Source organism: Mesoplodon mirus (assembly GCF_964341445.2).
Source record: "Mesoplodon mirus genome assembly, chromosome: 18".
Lineage (NCBI taxonomy): Eukaryota > Metazoa > Chordata > Mammalia > Artiodactyla > Ziphiidae > Mesoplodon > Mesoplodon mirus.
Genome location: NC_138994.1, coordinates 3,084,669 through 3,110,379, shown reverse-complemented (window position 1 = coordinate 3,110,379; position 25,711 = coordinate 3,084,669). Strand labels below are relative to the sequence as shown.

Sequence of the window (25,711 nt, the reverse complement as noted above, 5' to 3'; positions counted from 1 at the left end):
CCTCCCCCTCTCCTTCCCTGCGAGCCGCCGTTTACTCACCGCCTCCCTTCCCTTCTTTCTCCCTCCGCCACCCGAGCACCAGCCGCGCTCTGAGCTGCCCCCGGGGTCCCTCCCCCGCCGTTAGAGGAGCAGCTGCCGCCGCCGCCAGTAGCAAATTAGGAGGGAGGAAAGACGGAAAGGAGGAAGGAAGGGGAGCTGGAGCGACTACCAAGAGGGAGCCGGTGAATGGGCTTGTGGTGACCCCCGCCCCCCACCCCACCCTCCCTACCCACCCGACCCCCAACCCCCATCCCCAGTTAGAGCCGCCGCCCGAGAGGCCGGGCCGTCGTCCTAAGAGGAGTCGCCGCCACCACCTCCGCCATGGAGCTTATCACCATCCTCGAGAAGACCGTGTCTCCCGGTAGGAGGCGGGGGCCGGGGGTCGAACTGAGGTGATTGGGTGGGGGGAGGGGAAGCCCTGGCCCCTCTGACCCTGTTCCCTTTCCCACTTTCCTTCCCCCAGATCGGCTGGAACTGGAAGCGGCGCAGAAGTTCCTGGAGCGTGCGGCCGTGGAGAACCTGGTGCGTGCCACCCCGCCGTCCCCCATCCCGCCGTCTCCCCATCCCCTGCATGCGGGCCTTCCCGCCCTCCCGGAGGCCCAGGCCTCGGGAACCCACCCCGCCCCATCCCGTCCCCCTCCCCCCCCCGTCCAACCTAACCCCGCCATCGGGAAGCCGGTGGGTGTGTCCCGCCCCGGGCCCGGCAGCTGGCCAATGGCGCGGCGCGCCGGGGTGACTGCCACCCAATCGGCGTGCAGCCTGAGGGCGGCGGTGCAGCAGGAGGGAGAAAGAGGGAGGGAGGGGAGGTTAGGTTGCGCGGCGCTGCGTGTTCAGCAAGGGTGGGGGTGGGGGAGCCGGGCCTAGGGGCCATGTGGAAGCTACGAACCCCGCCGCCCGCCTTGTTCGTACCGGGGCCGGCTTCTCCTTCCAGTCCCATGGCCCCTGTGATTGTCCGCCTACTTCCCAGAGCTCTACCGTTTCCAGTCTCCCTTGGTCTGTGCTCATGGCCAGGCCTGCACCCGAATGCCTCTTAACCCATTTCCGGCAGTGTTTCTCCTTTTCTTGACGGGGTATTCCTCACCCGGGTTTTTGTATTTCCCCCCCCCCCGCGGCCCCCCGGATCAGTAGAGACTAAATCTGCACCCAGATAACAGGCTGAGGCTCATCTTTGAGATCGGGCCTGTTTCCAGAGGAAAGTTCCTCGTTTTTCATATTTTCAAATTTAAAGGGTACAGAACAAATGAATGTTAAGTCCCCTAGAGGCTGGACCTCTGTATAAAATTGTGAGATGTATTGGTTGAAACAATCTACGTGCCAGTAATGTTTCTCTTTGGATTCCCTCCTGTTGGGGGGATGGGGAGCAGAGAGAAGGGTGAATGATACTAGACATCCTTTAAAGGTAATAGTTCTAAATAACACTGTAACCAGATGTGTTCTTTTGTGTTACCTAGGCAAAATAACGCAAGAAAAAAAAGTGACAAGGCGTATTTTTATTTTATACAAACTGCCTTTGAATGGTTTTTGGTTTTTTTGTGTTTTGTGGAGTTTAGTGTTTTTTGTGGGGTTTTTTGCCTTTCCATGTGTTAGTTTTTACTACTAATCTTTTTATCCTTAACTTTCCATAGAAAAGATTTTTATCCACTAGTATAGACTGATAATATTTCCACTTGGTATATATTCCTCTTTTCTTCTTTTGCTAAATTTGCAAGGAGCCTTTTCTCTTATTCCTAACATTTTATTTTATGCCCAACATTCCTGACATTCTTTAGTGGTATATAATTAATAAAACTTTTAAGAATTATTTCCCACTGTAATTGCAGGACTTGTTAGTGGTAAACTATCTGCTTTTAGTTTTTCCTGTTAGCTTCTCCATTGGAGAGAGCTTCTTGCAGGGAAGACTAGTGTGTGTTAAAATTTTTAAACCAAACTGGGGACCTGAGCAGTACAAAAGATTGAGTATACTTTTCAAGAATCTACAGTAATGTTTAAACAACTCAAGAATAGGAACAATTCAAGGAATAGGAACCTTTAGTGTGTTAACTGTTGCCTATTAAACATGAAGTCATTTTCCTTGACATTTTAACCTTTTCAGTTGCCCCCTATTTCTAAATATTTGTTATCACTTTTTCCTTATAAATCTTTTTTCACTGTTACTATTTTGCGGAAACACTGAAAACTAAACTAGAGAACACTAGCCTCCTAAGTCTATGTTTTACATTTAGAAGTACTTCCCTCTCTTATACCTGCTGCCATGAGATCAAAAGCCACCCTGGGTGTCATTCTTTTTGGACTAAGATTTTTTTTAATCTAAATTTTAAAAGTAACAATTTTACTTTCTACCCTGTCATAACATACTCATCTAACAAATACAATTTACTGAGTACCAGATTTTGGTCCAGGTATGAAGAAGAATCCTCTACCAGATTGTCAAGCTTGCTTTAATTCTGGGGGATCTAATGTGAAGATTTGGGCACTCTTAGTTGATGTTGATAGGAAAACCTGTAACTCCTTGTTAAATGCTGAGTCTGTGTGAGAAGATGGATGACTTCCTCATGTACCAAATAACATTTTTATAGGAATCTTGAAGTAGATATTTTGGCATTTTCCGAAATATGATATGTCCTAAAAATTTCAGGTTTCCCCCTGTTTTTTGATGCTATTCTCAATTGGTGAAGTTCCTAAGAGGTATTTCCATTCACATCTTAACAGCCCACTTTCCTTGTGGAACTGTCCAGAGTGCTGGCAAATCCAGGAAACAGTCAGGTTGCCAGAGTTGCAGCTGGTCTACAAATCAAGAATTCTTTGACATCTAAAGATCCAGATATCAAGACACAGTACCAGCAGAGGTGGCTTGCTATTGATGCAAATGCTCGACGGGAAGTCAAAAATTATGTAAGTAGCTTTCATCTCCTTTTGGTCATAGTAGCCTGGGGAATGTCAGTTCTTTTGTCATCTACATGGGAAAGAGCTGACAGTGCAATAGATGTCTGGGATCTAAACTTAACTTGAAGGTAAAAAATGTATTTGATATAAGTCTCCTTTCTCAAACTGTTTTTCTCCAAGTGATTCTTCCTTAGTTAACTAACACTTAGCTCTTGCTGAACTTCTGCTGTAGATAGATCTCATTGTTTGGTGATTAGGCATGGCACTGTGTGGAGTCAGAACGGGAATTAAATGATCTCCTGGGCTTTCAAGCCCAAAGAGTTTGTGAAATAAGATTATGACATTAATCGTGTTTTTATCTACTTAGCAAATAATGAGAAACTTCTAGAGACATCTGGCTTTTTGTCAAGGTGTTTAAAAAGTGAGCTGATGGATTTTATTTTTTATTTATTTATTTTTTTTTGAGGAAAATTGAATGTCACTTGTTGCACTGCATTATGGAGTTCTTGTGATTTGCTTGCTGAATTAGAAATCCATAATTCTTGCTGCAGCACAGAACTCAGAATATATGGACGTATTGCTTTTTTTAAAAAATTGGGTCCTTTAGTGGCCTGTGTTACATGGATAAGGCACAGAGGGTAGTAAGTCAAACATCTGTGCAGTCATCAGTTGGTCCTTGGTATTTGAGGAGAAACCAGTGGGGGGATTTCTGTGTCTGTACTTGTGCTCGTCGTGGTTGTGCACATCAATCTTCTGTTTCCTGGTTCTGGGTGTCAGCATTAGGTAAATTAGTGCTCTTTACGGCAGTAACTTCTCTTTCTAATTATGTACCTCCTTCCCTCTTCACTCTTGCATGGAGGAACTCATGACAGGAAACTAGGTTACAGAAGCCAGCTCAGTTGGAATCTTCTTTGGACTATGTAGAGCTGTTTCTATCTGCATTGGGTTTCCTTATATAATAACAGTTTAATTCTCCTCTCAGTGATTTGATATAAATGAAGTTTATTCCATTAATCACTGGAAATCTTCTGTCGTCGTTGTTGTTTGTTTTTGTTTTTTGGCTGCGCTGTGTGGCATGCGACATCTTAGTTCCCCACCCAGGGATTGAACCCATGCCCCTGCAGTGGAAGGGTGGAGTCTTAACCACTGGACTACCAGGGAAGTCCCATAATCACTGGAAATCTTGATACTTAACTGTATTCATTCAATTTCTCGTTTTCCTCAAATTACACAATAGTAAATGAGAGAAGACATGATTGGAACTGTAGCTGACTTTGGAGGGGGACACATCAATCTCAACACAAAATTTAAAATTTTTGAGTAAGAATTTGTATAGACATTATTGAGCTTTCATGCATGAAAAAAAATAGCAGTTATCTTGGGCTTTTTTCCCTTTCATAGCACATCTGGTAATACTTTTTCAGTGCTGGTGGTTATTTTTTTAAATGTGGGTCTGGACACAGTTGAGAGCTAATTTCTTACTCCTCTTATTTCTGATAATTGACTGTTACCATTAGGGTCACCCCTAGTTTTAAAAAAATAACTTTGAGTACTCAGGATTTAGACATTTGTAGTCTCTAAATCACCTCAAGTAATATTAATTAATGGTCTTCTAGAAGCAATTTAAAGGAGAAAAGCTAAAGAGAGAATGGGATTCGCGTATATACTAGGAGATGGTGCAATATAGTATAAAGGCACCCTGGATTTCTTAGTCAGACTTGGATTAATACCTGTTCAGCCCCTGCCCTTTTGGACAATTCATCTCATCCCTGCTCCCTTCCCCATAACAGTTTTTGTTAAAGTCCAGTCTAGCTCTGGTAGCCCTAGGGAGCAAAACCTTCATTTAGAATCAATCAGAACTGTTATTGGGTAGAGCTGTTGGGATTGGGCAGGTCTGATGATACACCGTATAAGGGGGAAGGATGGGGATTTCATTATTATTAGCTACAAAGCAGGATACTAAGTGACCTGACCTAGTCAGCAGAGCTGGCCTGAATATCTGGCAGCTACTCTTTGTCCTGTGTTCACGCCAGGAACAGTTAACTGTTTGCCTTTTGAGTGGACTGGTGATTCTTAGTGAGTTCATTGACGGAATTAGCTGATCACGGTAATGATTAACCCAGGGTCAGTTGTGGCTTCATTCTTTATCTGTACCTTCTTACCTTGTGTTGAACACTGAGGTGAGGTATCTGGCTTTGGAAATTCCATTTGGAAGTAGGAGATAATTGGTTTCATTTCTAGGCTCTGGGGCAGGGTTGATTGTGCTGCTGTTGATATTGAGGCTGGCTGTTTTCCCAACAGGTGGCCTATACTGTATATGCCTTTTCCTACTTTTCTGTATTATAGAAAATTCAGAGGCTGATGTAAGAGGTATGCTGGTCGGCAAAATATATTCAAGTAGTATTAAAATTGATACCTTTTGTCTTTTTCTGTGTGTACCTGAGGACAGGTTTTGCAGACTCTGGGCACAGAGACTTACCGGCCCAGTTCTGCCTCGCAGTGTGTGGCTGGTATTGCTTGTGCAGAGATCCCAGTGAACCAATGGCCAGAACTCATTCCTCAGCTGGTGGCCAATGTCACAAACCCCAACAGCACAGAGCACATGAAAGAGTCAACATTGGAAGCTATTGGTTACATTTGCCAAGATATAGTAAGTGCTGTGTCTAACTTACATACCTCTGATTCCCTCTAGTTGTAACATGCATGGTATTAGAATTCTTCTTCATCATCATGAAAAAAACCAAGCCATCGCAGAGTGTTTTGAAAGTAGGGCTGCTTTATTTGTTATTCTAGACTTCTATATTCAGATAGTTAACTTATCCTCATATTGCTAAGCATGCCCTAAAGGAAAGAGACTTAAGGTTTACAAACTCAAGATGGAAATCCATGTATGGAGGGACATAGATATTCTCTCCTCTCCTTGATCTGATCGCTTTCGGAAGATCCTCAATGTACCAAGGATGCTGTGTTACGTTTTCAGTTACTGTTTTACAGAAGCAGTTTGCCAGCTTTTGCTGTAGTGGTTTAACCACTGGAGCCACAACACAGTACGTTAAATGCAGCCCTCCTAGGACTTGTTGCTGCTGAGGTTACTACTCTTGGTGTCTGTTTTGATATACAGATTGGATGAAGCAAAGAAGTCCACAGCACTTGACCTGGACTTAGACTCCATAGATGTGCCCAGGTGTTGATCCTTGGTCCTCAGATGTTCTGAAGCTTTACTTCAGTTGGTACAGATGGCCTGGAAAAAAACACCAGACTGCCATCTCCATTTGCACAGAAGGGGAAAAAAAAAATCCAGCATTACTTCATGCCCAGAGTCATTATGCTAAGAAGCAGAGATGAAGTTGATGAGTTTAACTTGTTTCAGTTCAATTTTGGACTCCCAGACCCTGGGATATTTGGCAGGTGGTTTGTCCCTGAATGGAAATGTGTGGGAAAAGATCAGGAAAGTCTCATGATACTCTCTCAAATAGACTTTACAGTTGAAAGGACTGCTGATTAGTCATGAGCTCAATTATTATATTCACTGCACTTCCCTGCTGTTTCAGGACCCAGAGCAACTACAGGATAAATCCAATGAGATTCTGACTGCCATAATCCAGGGGATGAGGAAAGAAGAGCCTAGTAATAATGTGAAGCTAGCGGCTACTAATGCACTCCTGAACTCACTGGAGTTCACCAAAGCAAACTTTGACAAAGAGGTAAGTGTCTCTTGATTAGAAAGTGTAGGTTCAGAGGGTGAGGCGTGAGAGTTAAATGAAAGTTTTGTTTTGTTTTAAGTTTATGACTTAGAAGGTACCATTTTGTTTAGAAGCATTTATCTCCCATCTAGTTAAGATTTGTGTTGTGTGAAATGGCCATGGAGTAGGTGTTTGCCATTTCTCATCGGGCTTTTGGGATTAATGTGATCTAAAATGTTTCTAGGTTTAGGTTTTCCCTTTTGCAGTCCAAAGTGTGAGTATGCTTTGGGATTTTTTAAAAAGCATTATGCAAATTGGGCTGTTTCATACTTCCTTAGGAAAGTGCTTTTGAAAATTAATATATAAATAAAGTTTATTTTGCCTGAAAGTATTTCCCCCATTATTTATTTTTAGTTGTGTTAAAATGTACAATAAAATAAAGTTTGCCATCTTAACCATTTTTAAGTGTAAAGCTCAGTAGTGTTAAGTATATGCACATTGTTTTGCAGTCAATTTCCAGAGCTTTTTCGTCTTGCAAAACTGAAATTATATTATTAACTCCCCATTTTCCCCTTTACAATCCCTGGCAACCACCTTTATACTTTCTGATTCTATGAGTTTGTTTACTCTAGACAGTTTATGTTAGTAGAATCATACAGTATTTGAATTGCCTTTTTGTGACTGTCTTATTTCACTTAGCATAATGTCTTGGGTTCATGCATGTTATAACGTGTCAGAATTTCCTTTTTAAGGCTGAATAATAATTCCATTATATTCGTTTGTTGATGGGCATTTGGTTTGCTTCCTTCCACCTTGTGACTGTTGTTAATAGTGTTGCTGTGTACATGGGTGTACAAATATATCTTTGAGAAGTTGTTTTCAGTTCTTTTGGATATATACCCAGAAGTCGATTGCTGGGTGATATAGTCTGAAAGCATTTTTGCGGGTTTGTTGACGCTTTAGTTGGGCTTTTTGCCTTTTCTTGGCCTTAGAGTGGACAAAGTAGGGAGGTCTAAAACCAAAGCAAATTGCATTCTAATTGCTTGGAAATGTAGTTCATTAGTCTTCTCCTGTATCTTACCACATTTGATCTGGGTTTGTTTGAATTCTCTTAAAGTTTATTTTTTTTTATTTTTAATTTTTAAAAAATATTTAATGTATTTATTTGGCTGCATCGGGTCTTAGTTGCGGCATGTGGGATATTACTTGCGACATGCGCAATCTAGTTCCCTGACCAGGGATTGAAGCCGGGCCCCCTGCATTGGGAGCTCAGGGTCTTAGCCACTGGACCACCAGGGAGGTCCCTCTCTTAAATTTTAAATACAAGGAAGGGGGTTTTCCTAATTGTAGGGGGGTTTTTTGTTTTGTTTTAACCATTTTTATTTCAATCCTGTGACCTACCTTTTCCTGTCTGCTTCCTTCCTCAAGTCTTGTTAGTGAAGGTCATTTGGGGGATTAAAAGATTCAGGACCTCCTTAGAGGGCAGGTCATATAGTAGACACTGGGGGCAAACTGTAGAGCCTAATGGGACTGTAGAGTCCCATTACTGTGTCAGGAAAACCTGCTTGATTGATCCAGGGTTGTGTGGGTCCCTGAGGAAGTGAGAGGTTTTCTTTGAAGGGACAGTCTAGTAATCTTCATATATGTGGTTTATACCCTTGTCATTTTCTTTATTTTTATTCTTTTGCAGTCCGAAAGGCACTTTATTATGCAGGTGGTCTGTGAAGCCACACAGTGTCCAGATACAAGGGTAAGTGAGAGGTCATGTGAATAATTTGTCTTCTACCTTTCCTAGGAAATGCTAACTCTAGCATAGTAGTTTAAAATGTTGGAATCTGGTGACTTCAGAAATAGGTTTGACTAATACTGTTATTAAATAAGAATTTTTCTTCACTGAATTGGAGAAGAGGGAAGAATAGTCCTTGGAAAGCTAACATGATGGAAGTTGTCACCCTCTTAAAAAAGATTTAAGGGAGAAATGGTTTTTGATCAGCCTTGCTATTTAATTGCTGTAGGTTGTTCAAGTGATTGTTTTCCATTGTAGCCATTGAAACAGCTTTCCTGTTGCTGTAACCTAAACCTTGACCCTTGAAGCTGGTGGGAGTAACATCCAGTCTGAGGGCGTTAGTGAGTTTAGTCCTGCCAGGGGTTCCACAGATATCTTTAAAGTAAAAAAGAAGGAAAGGAAATACACTTCAATTGACCCTATAGATTATTAACCCATTTGAGTGAAGTGGTTATTTCCCTTTGTCAGATTGCATTGTTATTAAACTAAATAGTAAACTGTTTAATCTGATGTTTGCAAAAGGTACGAGTGGCTGCCTTACAGAATCTGGTGAAGATAATGTCCTTATATTATCAGTACATGGAGACATACATGGGTCCTGCTCTCTTTGCAGTAAGTATTTTTATTTTATGTAGCTGAGCACAGAGCTGGTTGCAGAAGTCCATTATTCTTAGTTGATGTTTCGTCAGTTCTGTAATTTTTTATTTAATGTTGTGAAATCAAGGAAATTCCCTGAGTCTGTGTATTAGATTTAAGTTCATCAGCAGTGTGCCAAGAAAACTTGTGCTACCTTTGTACTAATAAGAGTATATTTTAAAAATCTCTTTCTTTTTCCTACCTTTCATTTCAGACCTAGCTTTCATAAATCTACATTTTTGAAACTTGAGTATCTGTGGTTATAGGAGGGGTCGAACTTGAACCAGCACTTATTTGGGGCCTGGGGTGTCATGTTTTCTCTCTTAAGATCACAATTGAAGCAATGAAAAGTGACATTGATGAGGTGGCCCTACAAGGGATAGAATTCTGGTCCAATGTCTGTGATGAGGAAATGGACTTGGCCATTGAAGCTTCAGAGGTGAGCCTGGGAGAGTCCATGTGGTGGGAGAGCTGTTATTCTGACTGGGCTTTGGGACTTACCTCTTTTGTGGATATTATTTTTCCTCTGGGAGAGCTTTATTATGACCGGGCTTAGAGGGTATCTCCATTTGTAGAGATTTGGAGTTTTCTGCTAGCCAAAGGCCCTCATGAGGGAGACAGATCAGGAATGAAGCATCTCCTGTTTTTACCAGTCAGGATTTGTTGAAAATACTAGTACTGTGAACACAAGGGGGCAGCAAGAAGTCACATTTTAACCAGGTGACATCTGATGCTGAATTATTTTCTTTTGGAAGGCCTAATGCAAGCATGGGATGTATAATTGATAGCTTACTAACTCTGGTGAAGGAATTAGATATGGAGAAAGGGGTTAATTCTGCACTCACAAATTTGAATTCAAGCTTTGTTTCCAACCTTGATTGTCTTTATGTCCTACTAAAAGCACAATCTTTGGCATCTTTATGTAAACTTCATACATCTCTTCATCCAGAGGTCACTTAGTGAAAAAATAATATAATTCTTAAGGTTGCCTTCGTCCTTTAAGGTAAATTATATGTATGGCCTAAAAGAATCTCATTGAAGTAGCCCAAAAGTGAGCGCCTCCAGAGACCACACACACTGCATGTTACCATGTGCTCCATGTATTTCTGTACAGACCTGTGGGCAGCTCTCACTGTATGCCTTTAGTAGCATAGCTTGTTTGCTGCTGTCCAGAATTTGCTTTATGTTTCTCCTCAGGCAGCAGAACAAGGACGGCCCCCTGAGCACACCAGCAAGTTTTATGCCAAGGGAGCACTACAGTACCTGGTTCCAATCCTCACACAGACACTAACTAAACAGGTGAGTTACCTTCCAAATCTAGCCAGGTGAGCTGTGAAGCCTTGTTAACGGTTGGTTTGCTGTGGAACAGTTGCCACGAAGGAACTCGGCAACTCTTGAACTAGTTGATGTTCTGTTATAGATGCCTCGGGAAGAGCTGAGCTGGATCTGTAAGATCCTCTAGGCTCTGAGTAGTTTGTGACAAAATAAATGTGGCGAGACTTGATGAGGGATGTGGGTTTAATGAGTAAGTAGAGAAGTTATCTTACAAGAAGTGTATCGTGGTTGCCATTGTTCCCTTCTGGCTTCATGCATCCCAGTTTTTCTTGGTATGGTGTTTGAGAGATTCTTCCTGTCACCGCACCTCTTCTGGTGCATGTGAAATATTATCAGAGTTGGCAGCGCTTTGAGGAAACAACGCTGTAACTTTGAGCACTGTAAAATTTCTGCGTACACAGGAATGTAATTTGTTTTTAGGGAAGTACATGACTCTTAATATAGCAATCTTGAAAGATAAATAGAGATATACTTAGTTTGAAATGGACTGGGTGTTCCCTCAAATTTTCATCTCATCTTTTAGTTTTACAGTTGCTATTTTTCTATCTTTGACCTTAGTATTTTCACTTTTGTATATTTTTGTTGTGCTTTTCTCATTTGGGAACAAATTATTCTTTAGGTATATAATTTTCTGAAGTTGCATAAGCAGGCTGCCTTAAATTACTCTGGTGTGAACAGCCACAATAAGAAGGATATACCTTGAATTCTAGTTTCAAGGGAGATCTGAATGGAATCTTTTTTAACCTTTTATTGAAATAATAATTACTAGCACACCAGAACCACACTCCCCACCCCCATCCCCCCAGTGTCTTCTTCCTGGTCGTTAACTCCTCCCTCACCTTTAACTGCATAGATTTTGACTGATTCTGAACTTTATATAACTAGAATCATGTAGCATATATTGTCTTGTTCTGCTTTTTACTTTATGTGTTCAAGCTTCATCCTTATTGCATGTAGTTGGAGTTTGTTCATCTCATTGTATAGTGCTAAGAAGTATCTTCCCTCTGTCTGCATCTTGTTTAACAAAGGCTGTGCTGTGATGAATCTTTGTGGAAGGGATAAAGATAAGAAAGTTTTATATTTTATTTACTTCCCCAAAGCTGAAGTTGTAATGATACTTGAGAGTAGTCAGAGGACCTTTTGAGTTAAAGTGATTCTTTGAATAAAAACTTAATTAGTGCCACGTTCTTTCACTAGGATGAAAATGATGATGACGACGACTGGAACCCCTGCAAAGCGGCTGGGGTGTGCCTCATGCTCCTGGCCACCTGCTGTGAAGATGACATTGTCCCGCATGTCCTCCCCTTCATCAAAGAACACATCAAGAACCCTGATTGGCGGTACCGGGATGCAGCAGTGATGGCTTTCGGCTGTATCTTGGAAGGACCAGAGCCCAATCAGCTCAAACCACTAGTTATACAGGTGAAGCTGAGGGAGTTTGTGGGTGGAAAGTGGGATATTTATTGTTTATTTAAACCTTTTGCCTGAAGATTTGCCTTTATTTTATTTTTTTATTTTTATTTTTTGCGGTACGCGGGCCTCTCACTGTTGTGGCCTCTCCCGTTGCGGAGTACAGGCTCCAGAGGCTCAGGCCCAGCGGCCATGGCTCACGGGCCCAGCCGCTCCGCGGCATGTGGGATCTTCCCGGACTGGGGCACGAACCCGTGTCCTCTGCATCGGCAGGCAGACTCTCAACCACTGTGCCACAAGGGAAGCCCGATTTGCCTTTATTTTAAGAACAAAGCTGTAGATAGTCATCCACAAAGGTTATTTCTAGATAGCTATTTGCTGTCAATGAGGCATAAAATAGATTTTTTATTACAAAAATCATATGACTTGAAAAATGCAGAAAAGGCCAAAAATAAAAAGTACCTTTAATCCCATTGCCCAGTGATAACAGCGTGCATTTGTGTGTAACAGGATGGAGATCTTGCTATACAAATAATTTTAAAACTTGTTTTTTCACTAAATGCTGTATCATAAACAATTCTCCATAGTTTTTTGGGTTTTTTAATTATTTATTTATTTTTGGCTGCATTGGGTCGTCGTTGCTACGTGTGGGCTTTCTCTAGTTGCGGCGAGCAGGGGCTGCTCTTCGTTGTGGTGCGCGGGCTTCTCATTGCGGTGGCTTCTTCTGTTGTGGTGCATGGGGTCTAGGCGCGCAGGCTTCAGTAGTTGTGGCGCACGGGCTTCGTTGCTCCGTGACATGTGGGATCTTCCCAGATCCCACAGGGATCGAACCCGTGTCCCCTACATTGGAAGGCGGATTCTCAACCACTGCACCACCAGGGAACCCAAGAGTACATTTTAATTGAGCTTTTAGTGTATATAGACCTCAACCTTTCAGGAATAGCTAAATGCCATCACAGCTGCATCCTGGGATCTCTGCCTGAGTAATGCAGTAAAGATTGCTGAAAGTATTCATACCAAACTCTTAATAAAACTGTATACTGGGATTTGGTGAAGAAAGGAGGACTTTTTCACTTTTCCAGTTACTTTTATTATATTGTTGGATATTTGATAAGCATGTCTTATAAAATGACAAAACCATCTTGATACTTTGAGTTAAATTCCAAACATCAGGGGCTTCCCTGGTGGTACAGTGGTTGAGAGTCCGCCTGCCGATGCAGGGGACGCGGGTTCGTGTCCTGGTCTGGGAAGATCCCACATGCCGCGGAGCGGCTGGGCCCGTGAGCCATGGCCGCTGAGCCTGCGCGTCCGGAGCCTGTGCTCCGCAACGGGAGAGGCCACAACAGTGAGAGGCCCGCGTACCGCAAAAAATCCAAACATCAGTATTTCCTCTTCTGAGGTATCAGTCAGCATGAACTTTAATCTTTGTTTTGCTTTGCCAATAACCGTTGTATTTTCAGGCTATGCCCACCTTAATAGAATTAATGAAAGACCCCAGTGTAGTTGTTCGAGACACAACTGCATGGACTGTGGGCAGAATCTGTGAACTGCTTCCCGAAGCTGCCATCAATGATGTCTACTTGACTCCCCTGCTGCAGTGTCTGATTGAGGGCCTCAGTGCTGAACCCAGAGTGGCTTCAAATGTGTGCTGGGTGAGGGATTTTCTTCCTGGTGAGATAAGGAGGTTGGCCAAGCCATTGACAAGGAAGTAGGAGGTGTGGGAGAGAAATGGGTCTACCTCACTAGAAGGTTTTTTCTGAATAGCATCTGCTTTCTAATTTCTTCAATTAAAATGTGGGGGAGATGCGAGCTGCATGACCCAGTGGGAGCAGTTGTCTCATGGTGACTGGTTCCCGAGCCATTTCTAAGAGTCATGTTAACCCAGCGGGAAAACTATCTGGACTTGGTTTTTTTTCTTCAGTTGCTTGGGGACAAGAAATTTTGATTAAGGTAGAGAGTTGCTGGCTATGAAAAGTAACCATTGCTGAGAAGGGGGTATGAGGGAAGGGAGGTAGGCAGCTCAGTGTTGAGTCAGGATAGGCTGAAGGTAGTTTGTTAGGGACCTTTGGGGTTTGGGGGTGGAAGGTAAAATAAGGAAGGAGTGGGGTAAAAAGGCTTTCTGTGGAGGGAAAGAGCAGAAATGAAGTGGCAGGTGTTCGTGGTGGGTGAGAATACTCTGCTGCTTAGAGAGCTGTGTGTAGATTAGGCAGCAGAAGCAAAATATAAATAAATATACATGCATACATTTATCTGATTTTGAGAATAGCTGTACATGTTAAGTTGTCTTGAGATGACCTTGATAGGAAGCATTGAGGATTCACTGCCATTGGTTTTTTCTTAGATCAGTTGGAAAGGAACTCTGCCCAAGGTATCTTAAGGGAAAATGAGGTAATCCTGGAGTGGGATTCTTTTCAAGTCTAATTAATATTTACTCTGTCTGGGTTTAAGGCTTTCTCCAGCCTGGCTGAAGCTGCTTATGAAGCTGCAGATGTAGCTGATGATCAGGAAGAACCCGCTACCTATTGCTTATCTTCTTCTTTTGAACTCATAGTTCAGAAGCTCCTGGAGACCACAGACAGGTAACTGATACTACACAGAAATGAGTGGTGTCTTTGCATCCAAGTCCTTTTGCCTCTTGTGTGGGGACTGTTTAACCTAATCATAGAAACATTGCAATAGGAGAAATTAAAAGAATCCTGTTCTAGATAGTTTAAATAAGAGTGAGAAAAGAAATGTAGGCTTTCGACTACCTTAGAATTGTACAGTTTATAACTGAAGTCAGAAAATAGTCTCATTTCTCTACAGGTAGAGAGTAATTGACCTAGAGAGGTGCCTTCATTTTGCAGTGTCTACAGTTAGTAGGAGTATTTGATTATGGTATAAGAGAAATAGTAGCTCTCATTATGAATTTAGTTGCCATACCAGATTACTAACCACCATTTATGATATTGTGTGAGGAACTTGGCATTAAATACAGTTGTTTTATAAATGAGCTTTGGAAATGTAGTTTGAAGGGGTTATATGTTGGGGACAACCTTTAATTATTGTGATTTTGTGTAAGCTATACCTAAAGCCATACTCAAAAGAAACCATTAGGAAGAGGGCAGGGTATCAATTCTTCATGCTTAACTAGTTCATTTCTTCATCTCGCAGACGAATGAAGAAAATTGATATATCCTTTTTTTTTCTTTTTTCTGACCTCACCGCGCGGCTTGTGGGATCTTAGTTCCCCGATGAGGGGTTGAACCCCAGGTCCTTGGCAGTGAGAGTGCGGAGTCCTAACCGCTGGACAGCCAGGGAATTCCCAAGTTGTCTTTTTCATAGCTATTTGTGCAACCTCTTCAGTTGTCCACATGGGTTCTTCAGCATTTTTAACTATTTTTCCTACAATTTTAGCTCATTTCCAAAAGGGCCATTCTAAAGTTTAAACAGGTCTGGAAACCATATTGAACGTAGTCATTGGCTCAGAGATTGAAAATTTGGTTCCAGGCTGTATTGTGTTTGCCAAACTCAGATCAGGTCTGCAACCATCTCGGTTTCTGGGTTACTTTCAGTGAGAGAGTTTCTATATTATAATGACTTCTCTGTCCTTTCTCAGTTAAGGCTTTCCGATTTTTGCTGTGTGTTCCTTACAGACCTGATGGACACCAGAACAACCTGAGGAGTTCTGCATATGAATCTCTAATGGAAATTGTGAAAAACAGTGCCAAGGATTGTTACCCTGCAGTTCAGAAAACAACTCTAGTCATCATGGAACGACTACAACAGGTGCTCCAGATGGAGGTGAGACTGAGGGCGTTCCTGGTTCCTGGTGGGAAGGGTGTGGTACTTAACACAGAGCTCTAGTTTCAAGCCTGTTCTCTTTTTTTCAGTGTTTAAGCATATATGTTCTCAGAAAGATATAAGGCTTATACAAAAAATGTTGCAACTTAAAATTGTTTTGCTTGCTACAGTTTATTCATACGTGTGTAACACCATATACATATATAAGCTTATTTACTTTCCTGCATTAGCAGCAGTAAAGATTATTTAATGGTCCTGGCAAACCCAGCAAAAATGGAGGCATTGAGGGAGTTTAAAGCCCTTTCAGAAGGTGTTTATTCAGAACATGATCTCCTTTGTCTTGTAGTCACATATCCAGAGCACATCGGATAGAATCCAGTTCAATGACCTTCAGTCTTTACTCTGCGCAACTCTTCAGGTATGATGGTGCCTTATCACTTAATAGCTCCAGGGAAGAGAATCATATCTCAGGATGACAAGTTCATGTACACACAGAACTCTGAAGATGATGATGTAGATGATGATGGTCAGAAGCTCTTCTCAGAAGGCCTTAGTCTGATTGATTAGGAGAGTAATTTCCCATTTTCCTTTCTTGTCTGTCCATAAAAATGCAGTTTGTCTTTTGTACAGTGTAGGGAAGGAAACTACTCCATTTGTGATGGTCCCCCCAGCTGTGCAGCTATTTTGTATTAGCAACTTTTAGTCTGGTTTTCATTGGGTTGTCCAAGTGTAGCCCAGTCATATTTGGTTCCCAGCTATGGTTCACTGAGCTAAAAATATAGCCTTGTGTTTTTACAATCATCTTTTGAAACAATTGCTGTTGGAAACTTTATTATAATTTATTTATAGTATTTGGTGTTCACAGTAGACTTTTTCTGAGGAGAGACTGGGAAAATTAAACTGTTAACTCCTTGCTCGTGACTTTAGTCATGGCGTGGCTGAGGAGCTATTCCCTTTTTTATCCAAGAACAGGAAAACCTTGGAACTTGTCTAGTGCTTAGGTGGGTACTAGGTTTTAGAATTGAGTGATGCTGACTAGGTCATCTTACCTATGACTCCCTTCTCTTTTTTACTCCAAACTTAATTTTTTAAAACATGACTGTTAAGAGGTCTTTCCTGATCCAGTAACATTAGTTGAAACAAATTAAAGGGTAAGGAGGTAGGTTTGAGGAATATTGAATTGGGAAAAGTCAGATGGGTTTCAGTTTATCAAGACAATTTCTTGACCATCATCTGTAAATGGGTTAGGCTATAGAAAGGGTTGCTCTTTTGTTTTATGAGTAAGAACTCTAATATGACATGTCCTTATTCAAAGCTGAAATAATTTAACTGCCATTCCAGTACAACTAGATTATGGAGGCTGCTGACAAGGATTTGTCAGACTTAAATGAAACACAGAGGAGATGACTTTTTGCACCATGGAAGATCATCTTGTGTTTGTTCTGAATTGGGAAATAGATGAGATATTTAAATGTATGTTTCATTGTAGATGATTTGCACTGTCAAAACTTCTGAGCATAAAAAGCCTCCCCCCCCCCAAAAAAAAAAAAAAAAGAATTCTAGGGACTTAATTGATTAAAAAAAAAAAGTATGGTGTTCTGATTGAAGGGTTTAGAATCAACAGATTCTGAACTCTTATTCATTTCACAGAATGTTCTCCGGAAAGTGCAACATCAAGATGCTTTGCAGATCTCTGATGTGGTCATGGCTTCCCTGTTAAGGATGTTCCAAAGCACAGCTGGGTCTGGGGGAGTGCAAGAGGATGCCCTAATGGCAGTTAGCACACTGGTGGAAGGTCAGTGAGCCAAAATTGGGCAGGGAATGTCTTTAGAATGCAAAAGTATCAATGGCCATGAAGAATTTTTGACTGCAGAAAAGCATAGTCCAATCTTCTCACTTATTGGGGTACTGAGTCAGTTCAGAGCTGGATTGAACATAAGTGTAAATTTGTGTATAACTGCCTTGCCACTCTCCTTGAAGTGAATGGGGAGCCAATTTGCAACTCAGATTGGCAACCTTTCTGGGGGTGGAGGGAACTGTTACCTACCTCATGTTCATCAGGTTCTTCTTTCCCCTAAAGTCTACTTGCTTTATTGAGGTTTGGCTCCTGTAAAGGATGGAGGAAGTAAAGGTTTCTATTTTCTTTCCTGGCACTTGGTACCTTCTGGTTTGGGTTGTAATGCTTTGGATTCAGGTTGACGCAATATGGTGCCTGGTATGGAATGGAATGAAACGAAACATCGAGTTCTAGGAATTAATTGATTTTCTGAGTGTTACATGTCTAACTATGCAGAATTGCTTTGGGCAAGCCATATCTGACTTAAGGCTCCTTGAAAGGCCATTAAAAGCACATTAAAGAGCACTTCAGAAACCTGGAATGCTTCTTTAGTGGTGGTCTGTAAGGTGTTTTTTTTTTTTTTTTTTTTTTAAGAACTTTTTATTGATTGATTGACTGATTGGCTGCGTTGGGTCTTTGTTGATGCACATGGGCCCCTCCCCAGCTGCGGCGAGCAGGGGCCACTCCTCGCCGCGGCGCGGGCTTCCCACTGCGATGGCCTCTCCTGCTGCAGAGCACGGGCTCTGCAGTGAGGCGCGTAGGCCCAGCCACTCCACGGCATGCGGGGTCCTCTCGGACCAGGGCCCGAACCCATGTCCCCCGCACTGGCAGGCAGATTCCCAACCACTGCGCCAGCAGGAAAGCCCTGTAAGGTGTATTATTAAGGCAGGCCCATTTCTAGCATAAGGAGCCTATGTGCAACTGGTCTGGCAACATGTAATTACCCTGGCAGGGCATAGAAGTTGATTTTGGTTCCTGGAGTGGCTGATTTGGATATGAAACCCAGACAGCTTTTCTTGACTGGCTTATTAAGTAAGTCCTCGATGGAATTGGCTAGAGATCAAGCTGGCTTCCAGGAGTTCCCTGGTGGTCTAGTGGTTAGAGTTCGGCGCTTTCACTGCTGTGGCCCAGGTTCAATCCCTGGTTGGAACTGAGATCCCACAAGCCGCCCGGTGAGGCCAAAAAAATAGCTGGCTTCCAAAGAGGACACGTTATAATCAGATGAAGAGGTGGGCAAGAGGCAATATCACTAGCTCAGGCAATTCATAATTAACCTTGACATTCCTTGAGGGCCATACCACTTGGTAGTTTCAGCCAGAGTGAAATCCCACTCTGGAGATTTGGCATTATCTCCAGGATATAAGAGTTAGGCCCTTTCAGCAGTTATGAATTTGGCTTGTCCAAGGCAGCCCTAAGTCTTTGTGATAGAATCTGTAATTAATTCACATTCTACCTAACTTTTGACTGGAGTGCATACATTTTGGGAGAGCTAGGATGGTTATTTTTGTTCACTTCTGTGATACCCTGTGGTGCTAATGGTTTGTTTCTTTACAGTGTTGGGTGGTGAATTCTTAAAGTACATGGAGGCCTTTAAACCCTTCCTGGGCATTGGATTGAAAAATTATGCTGAGTACCAGGTAAGCTATGCTTTTCACAATAATACATTTATATTCTCATTTATACTTGGTAGTCATTGTAGTACAAAAGTCTGGATCCTGTAGCCCAGGTAGTATTTCCCTGTGTATCACTCCAAGGGTTGAGCTACTTTGTTGCCCTGAGTGTCTGAACTAGAAATAGTCAGTGAAAGACAGGGTATTAGACACATCAGAGTAGCACCCTAAGAAGGGGTTTTGTTTTGTTTTCAATAAACCATCCGCCTCTGCTACCACCATCCCTGGTGAATATTGTCTTTTCTGTCCTTTCTTAATGATAGATTAGATAGTCCTAGTTCTCTTCCTGCCATATTGGTTGTTAAAAAGTGAACTAATCTGAGAGAGGAGGGGTCTTTTCTTCTTTGACTCTAGGTTCAAGTGATAAAGGACCAGTAGCTAGGTAAAAAATCATGCCTTACCCCTGCAGGCAGCCTTTTCTGTTCTAGAGGTCATTTTCTTGATTCTTTGCAGGTTTGTTTGGCGGCTGTGGGCTTAGTGGGAGACTTATGCCGTGCCCTGCAATCCAACATCTTACCTTTCTGTGATGAGGTGATGCAGCTCTTACTGGAGAACTTGGGGGTGAGTGTCTATACACACAATCTAATATACCATTGGTTAGAAAGATGGTTAAACGTCAAGATCCGTGAAAGGGAATGTATATGTCCCAGAATGTTGGCTGTGGGCTTATGAAGGGAGTCGTTCATTTTCACAAGATGATTCTAACCTAAGGATGTGAAGTTAATTAAAGGAACGCATGGTCAGTGCATGGAACTTGAGTGGGGCAGGTGGGGACCAGTAAAGTACAAAGGAAAAGTAAATATATAATCTCTCTATCTAGAGGTAAGCATTGCTAATTTTTGTGTATGTCCCTTAAGGTCTATACCAGACATATCAGTAATCGCTTATTTTAAAAAGCTTTTTGAACCTTTGGACAGAACTTTTTTTTTTTCTCCTTGTCAGAATGAAAATGTCCACAGGTCTGTGAAGCCACAGATTCTGTCAGTGTTTGGTGATATTGCCCTTGCTATTGGTGGAGAGTTTAAAAAATATCTAGAGGTTGTATTGAATACTCTTCAGCAGGCCTCCCAAGCCCAGGTGGACAAGGTAAGTTTAAAGCTATCTTTAAGTCCAGCCCTGACTGGAGGAGCAGGACTTTTGACAAATATACAACTAAAGGCCATCGATATGATGGAGATTCTGTTCTTTTTCTCTTACAGTCAGACTATGACATGGTGGATTATCTGAATGAGCTAAGGGAAGGCTGCTTGGAAGCCTATACTGGAATTGTCCAGGGATTGAAGGGAGACCAGGAGAACGTACACCGTTGAGTATACAACCCAGTTGACTTAGTCCAGCGTGCACTTAGCCAAATGGGCTGTGTGTTCATTGTGTAGTTCACTTGTAAACTAACACCTATTGCTTAAAAGAAGGGGAGAAGGAGGAACAGTGCTCTAATGAAGGGAGTAGCTTTGGGGGAGGATATAGACTATTATTTCTGATCCCTGCTCCTTCAGCTACCTTGCTTCACGTTTCTTGAGCATTGCAAGGGATGGGGTCCAGCAAGGCTGTTGCTGCTGGTTGCATATGTACCAGCGCTGAGTGGGAGTTCCCTAACCCCCACCATGCATCTGAATTGAAGGATTGGGGGGGGTTAGATTTCCTCTATCACCTGATGTTTTTGTTATTGATTGGGGAAATATTTGTACTTCACTCCTTTGATATTACAGGCTTAGAGGAAAGGTTCCATTTGTGCTCTACAGATATATATATCTGCTTATAAGAATAGGAGTATCTGCCTCTTCTGTTGACTTGAAGAATGACATCTTAATCTGAGGAAGAATAATTTGGTATAACTGTATGCAACTAGTTCTCCAGCCCAAAACCTGCCTGATGGGAGTAGAGAATTTGGGAATTTTGAAACAGGGTGTAAACAGGGGGTAGTCCTGACAAATGTGGGACAACCTCAGCAGACCTCTTTCTTTTATAGCGGATGTGATGCTGGTACAACCCAGAGTAGAATTTATTCTGTCTTTCATTGACCACATTGCTGGAGATGAGGATCATACGGACGGAGTAGTAGCTTGTGCTGCTGGACTGATCGGGTAGGTTATACCCTGCTTTTGATAGCTGAATAGAACGTGTCATGGAAAATGAGAAGACGTGTAGTAAAGAATATTGAGAGTAGCCTGGATGGCAATTACCCACCTTTTTGGCACAGAGGGGATTTCTTTCTTTAATAGAACCCATCATGTCCTGTTTTGATTTCTTAGTTAATAATTCATTCCAGAATTTAGCTCTAATCTCATTTCAGACCCTCTAGATTTCTAATTTCTCCCCACCAAACTCTGTGAAGTGAGCTCTCAGAGGTATAGAAGCAGCATCAGATCTATGTCCATCCCATATTCTGATGTTGGTCAACAAATTGCCTCTGTTTAGCCTCCTCTACTGAGGGTTTCTGAGGTATCATTAGAAGAAAGAACATTGGTTTTGAGCAGCTCAAAGACCTGGAGTCTAGTTCTGATTTTACCATGAATTAGCTGTGGAACCTTGGGTAAGTTATTCTACTTTTTTAGACCTCATTTTTTTTAATCTGTTGAGGGCAGGTGTTAGACTTACTTATCTTTAAAATTTCTTCCAGCTTTAAAAAGTAGGTAAATACCAAGAAACCTATAGCTAGCTTAGCACTGGTTCGGAAGGTTCTAAATATGATCTTGTTGTAGGGCCAGGAGCCCATTTTCAGGTGTGTTTACTTTGCACAGGGACTTGTGTACAGCATTTGGGAAGGATGTACTGAAATTAGTAGAAGCTAGGCCAATGATCCATGAACTGTTAACTGAAGGACGGAGATCGAAGACTAACAAAGCAAAAACCCTTGCTACATGGGCAACAAAAGAACTGAGGAAACTGAAGAACCAAGCTTGGTAAGAGCTTGTCTCCACTGCCCTCTTTCTTCTACTTTCTTGGGGAGGAGGTACATTTTCTTTAGACTGTTCTGACAAGGGCTTTCTTCAGGTGTTTTGTTTTGTACTCTTTCCCATATAGTGCTTCTGAGCCAGGCCTTTGTTCCTCAGCCTTGTACTAGTGGAAGGGTCAGGCAGCCAATCTTTCCTTGAGCCAAATATTTGGTTCCTCATGGTTATAACAGAACTTACATAACTAGAATTCACTGAAGTCCCCAAATCATTTTGGACCTTAATAAAGTCATCGATAATGGCATTTTCCCAAAATTCTCTTTCTACTCTTTATTTCTTTCCTCATGTTCTTTTCTTTCTTTACTGCAGTGCTTTGAGACATTGCTTTCTTTTACAGAAGATATCCAAAGTCGGAGTTGTCTGACCTCTGCTTTGAAATGTAGTTTTAATTTATTTTCCTCTCACTTACTGAGTCATCTTACACCACAGATCTCAGTAAAATTGGCTATTTTGAGTTTTATCTTTTCAGTTTCCTACCCTTCGTAAGTGCTAATGAGAGCAGGTAGATGGCACATAGGAAAATAATAAAAATAATCAGTCCTTGAAAAGTTGACAAATTCCATTCAGGTCTATAAGCACTTAATTGTAGGAATCGGAGAGGTGTTTGGCTCTACTGGCTATAAGGGATTTCAAAAATTGACCTTTTTTCCAATCTGTTTTTAGATCTGTTACCATTGGGATGATAACCTGAGACCCCCACTGGAAATCTCCAATCTTTTGAAAAACCCGGAAGTGAGGAGTGTGCGCGGATGCTGAATGTTTGGGAATGAGAGGATGAGTGAGTGAGGCTTGAAAACACACCACATTGAAAATCCTGCCACAGCAGCAGCTGCAGCCATCAACAGCAGCGCTGTTGGTGAGCTAAGTAATCACTGACTTCGTAGAAAACCATGATGTCGGCCATCTTGGAAAAGAGAAAAATGGTGGATTTACTTAAAAAAAGAAAGCGCTCTCTTCCCAGGAGAGGCTAGAACTAGCTTTTCTGTCTTTTGGCCAGTGCCGAGTGGAATGACTAGTTTGGGGGAGAGGAGGAGGGACTGGGTTCAGCTGTGGTGCTTTGTTGTAAAAGGCATCCTGGCCTTTGCTACTGATGAGAAAGATGGAGCCTGGGTCTCAAGCCCACCTTTGGTGTACCTTTGCCACGTGGTACTGGTACTGTATGCGTGCTGGCTGAAAGGAGGGTGAGGGATTCTTTACAGTCTGAGAATGAGTGTGTGTGAGTGAGGCGGTATCCACATTCTCAACTTCAAGTCATTGCAGTTTCTTTTTCCCAAAAAAAGAGGTTAGGATGTTGCATTTCATGAAACTAACTGAAGTTCTGTCTACTGATGCAGCACAAGAGATACAAGAGAAAAAAAAAGGAAAGACGCTCTTAGGTTTTGTTTTTTGGGTTTCTTTTTTTTTTTTTTTTAATTCTAGGGAAAACACTGACGAATGGTCAGAGATCCCACCCTGATCTTTTCATCAAGGCGCCTTTCCTAATAATATGGTTCAACTGTGAATGTAGAAGTGGGGGGGGGGACTCTGGAGTTAGAGGATATAGAAAAAATAAAAATACAATTGTTACAAATAAAGAATGCAGACTTCGAAAACAAAAGAAAGCCACAACCCAAACAAACCAAAATTTAAATGCTCATAATTGGCAGCACAAAAGAAAAGTTCTCTCCTGACATGTATCTTGGCAGTCTGAACGCCCCCAGAAAATTGTGCCAAAGAGTTTAGAAAACAAACATACCATAAAAGTAAACACACACAAACAGCAAATTTCAGGTAACTATTTTGGATTGCAAACAAGGATAAATTTAATGTTTTAAACAATCTGATAAAATGACCATTTGGAAACTGCTTGGCCTTCTGTTCTCTTTTATTTGATTGATTATAATGCGGTATTGGTCTCTTGCTGCACTTCAAAACCAAGTAATCAAAACAAAGGAATATATATGTGTGTATATATATATATACACATATATATATATGCTAGAACTCTTGTGATGAAAATGGCACTTGAAAAAGGTTATATTTTTCCACTGAAGTTGAAGATTAATAAAATGGTGTCAAAACATTCCCCTGGTCACACGCTGTAATATTTTTTTTAAAGTGTGATGTGCTATGATAATGATAAATCAGACTTAATTATTTTCCCTTTTACAAGGAAACAGGGCACCCTGAATTTTGGTTTTAGACTTTTTCAGCAATAAGGAGGGATGTTGGTAAGCTTTGATCCCCTTTTGGTTTTGCAGTTACTAGGAGTTTTTGCTGGCATTTTGAATATGCTGCATTCAAAAGCACCAAGAAAGATTTTTAAATTGCTTCCAGGTATTTGGAGGATTAAAAAACAAGACCTTAATTTCCCACTTTCATTTCCATTCTAGCAAAAAATATGGGCTTACATGTTTCTCTTTGCCAACTCCCTGTTCAAGCCTTCCATTCATAAGTGGGATTGGCTCAGTTTTGCCCATCCATACGGCAGCATCTCTAATAGCTCTTGTACAGGGTATCAGATATTGTGCCTTTTGGTGCCAGGTTCAAAGTCAAGTGCCGATCTATGAACCAGTGTACAAAAAAAAATCCAGGTGTTTGAAGGAAAGACACTCCATTGTGAATAAAGAGCTCACACCAGCTCCTGAGCCCTCTGAAGAGACCTGGCCCTATAATGCCTTGTTTAAATTTTAGTTCTTGAGGGAAAGGGTGATATACTAACCATTCCTGATAAGGGTTGGTCAGGGCTTAGGGAGGGGCCAGGAATATTGGGGAGAAAAAAAAAATCTGATCATTCCTCAGTGCTACCCATTTCTGTCCTGTGTGGGCTGCTTAGCTAGACAGCAGGAGAATAAAGTACACCGAGAACCATAATGAAAACAAACCCCGTGTGTTTTGTCATGTTTTGTTCCAGGGAAGCAGTTGACAGGTGCTGTTACTAATGCTCTCCCCCAGATCCACTCAGTGATGGAGAGGAGGAAAATGGGCTGCTTGGACGGTGGTCTTGGTGCCTCGCAGTTACTCTGCACTGGTTATGCATTTATTACCCTCTTTTCTAGTTACCTTTGGCTAGTGGGTCTTCCCACTAGGTATTTGTCCTTAATTGTACCACCTAAGGCAAATGGATGCAAAACGCATTCTGCCCACTCACTGTCTGGGCCTTCCCCACTCTAGTCTTGGCACATTCCTTCAAGAATGTAGTTACCGTCTGGTAAGATGTCAGTGCAAATGTGAAGAAAATAGGCATCGGACTAGGCTTTGGTTTGCCACAAGTGGCAGCCGCCTATATCAATTATAATTACATTTATTAATTTTGCTTTTCATTTTCCCAGTTCCTCTCGGCTCCCCTGTTGAAATGTTGAGATTTTGGCTGTCAGAGGCAACTGCAACATTGCCTTACGGACTTGTGGAGGAGGGGAACTGCTCAGTGTAGTGTTTTTATTTTCAGAACCAAGTAATCTAGTCACTCATATATTAAAAATGTGTCAGTCCAACTTTAAGAAAAAAATCCAAATCCAAGCTCCATCATCAGATTTTGACAGCATCTTGGATTTTGAAACAACTTCAGTCTGTAATTGGCATTCAGAATGCCCTTGGCATGCCAGTCTGTGATGGCAGTAAAGACCTGTTAAAACACTTGAGCCCAACTTTATTAACCAAAACTGATACCACCACCTTTATCTTCTAAATAAAGTCCGCTTTATTTTTATTTTCAA

At 41.8% G+C, this 25,711-nt stretch overlaps 1 protein-coding gene across 2 annotated transcripts; it reads left to right on the top strand.

Moving 5' to 3' along the window:
- Positions 1-45: 45 nt before the first annotated feature.
- On the top strand, positions 46-25,711 carry KPNB1 (karyopherin subunit beta 1; the record flags this gene model as incomplete). Of its 2 annotated transcripts, XM_082603724.1 has the most annotated exons (22): positions 46-400; positions 503-561; positions 2,749-2,931; positions 5,372-5,572; positions 6,474-6,626; positions 8,296-8,355; positions 8,914-9,003; positions 9,356-9,466; positions 10,225-10,326; positions 11,560-11,784; positions 13,233-13,424; positions 14,221-14,351; positions 15,408-15,555; positions 15,902-15,973; positions 17,206-17,350; positions 18,947-19,029; positions 19,516-19,623; positions 20,005-20,148; positions 20,262-20,367; positions 21,032-21,146; positions 21,804-21,965; positions 22,680-25,711. In XM_082603724.1, coding segments are annotated over exons 1-22 (2,631 nt in total). In that variant the 5' UTR covers positions 46-360. The 2 variants fall into 2 exon arrangements, with proteins under 2 accessions (XP_082459850.1, XP_082459849.1); XM_082603723.1 differs by lacking the exon at positions 22,680-25,711 and having other exon boundaries at positions 21,804-21,969.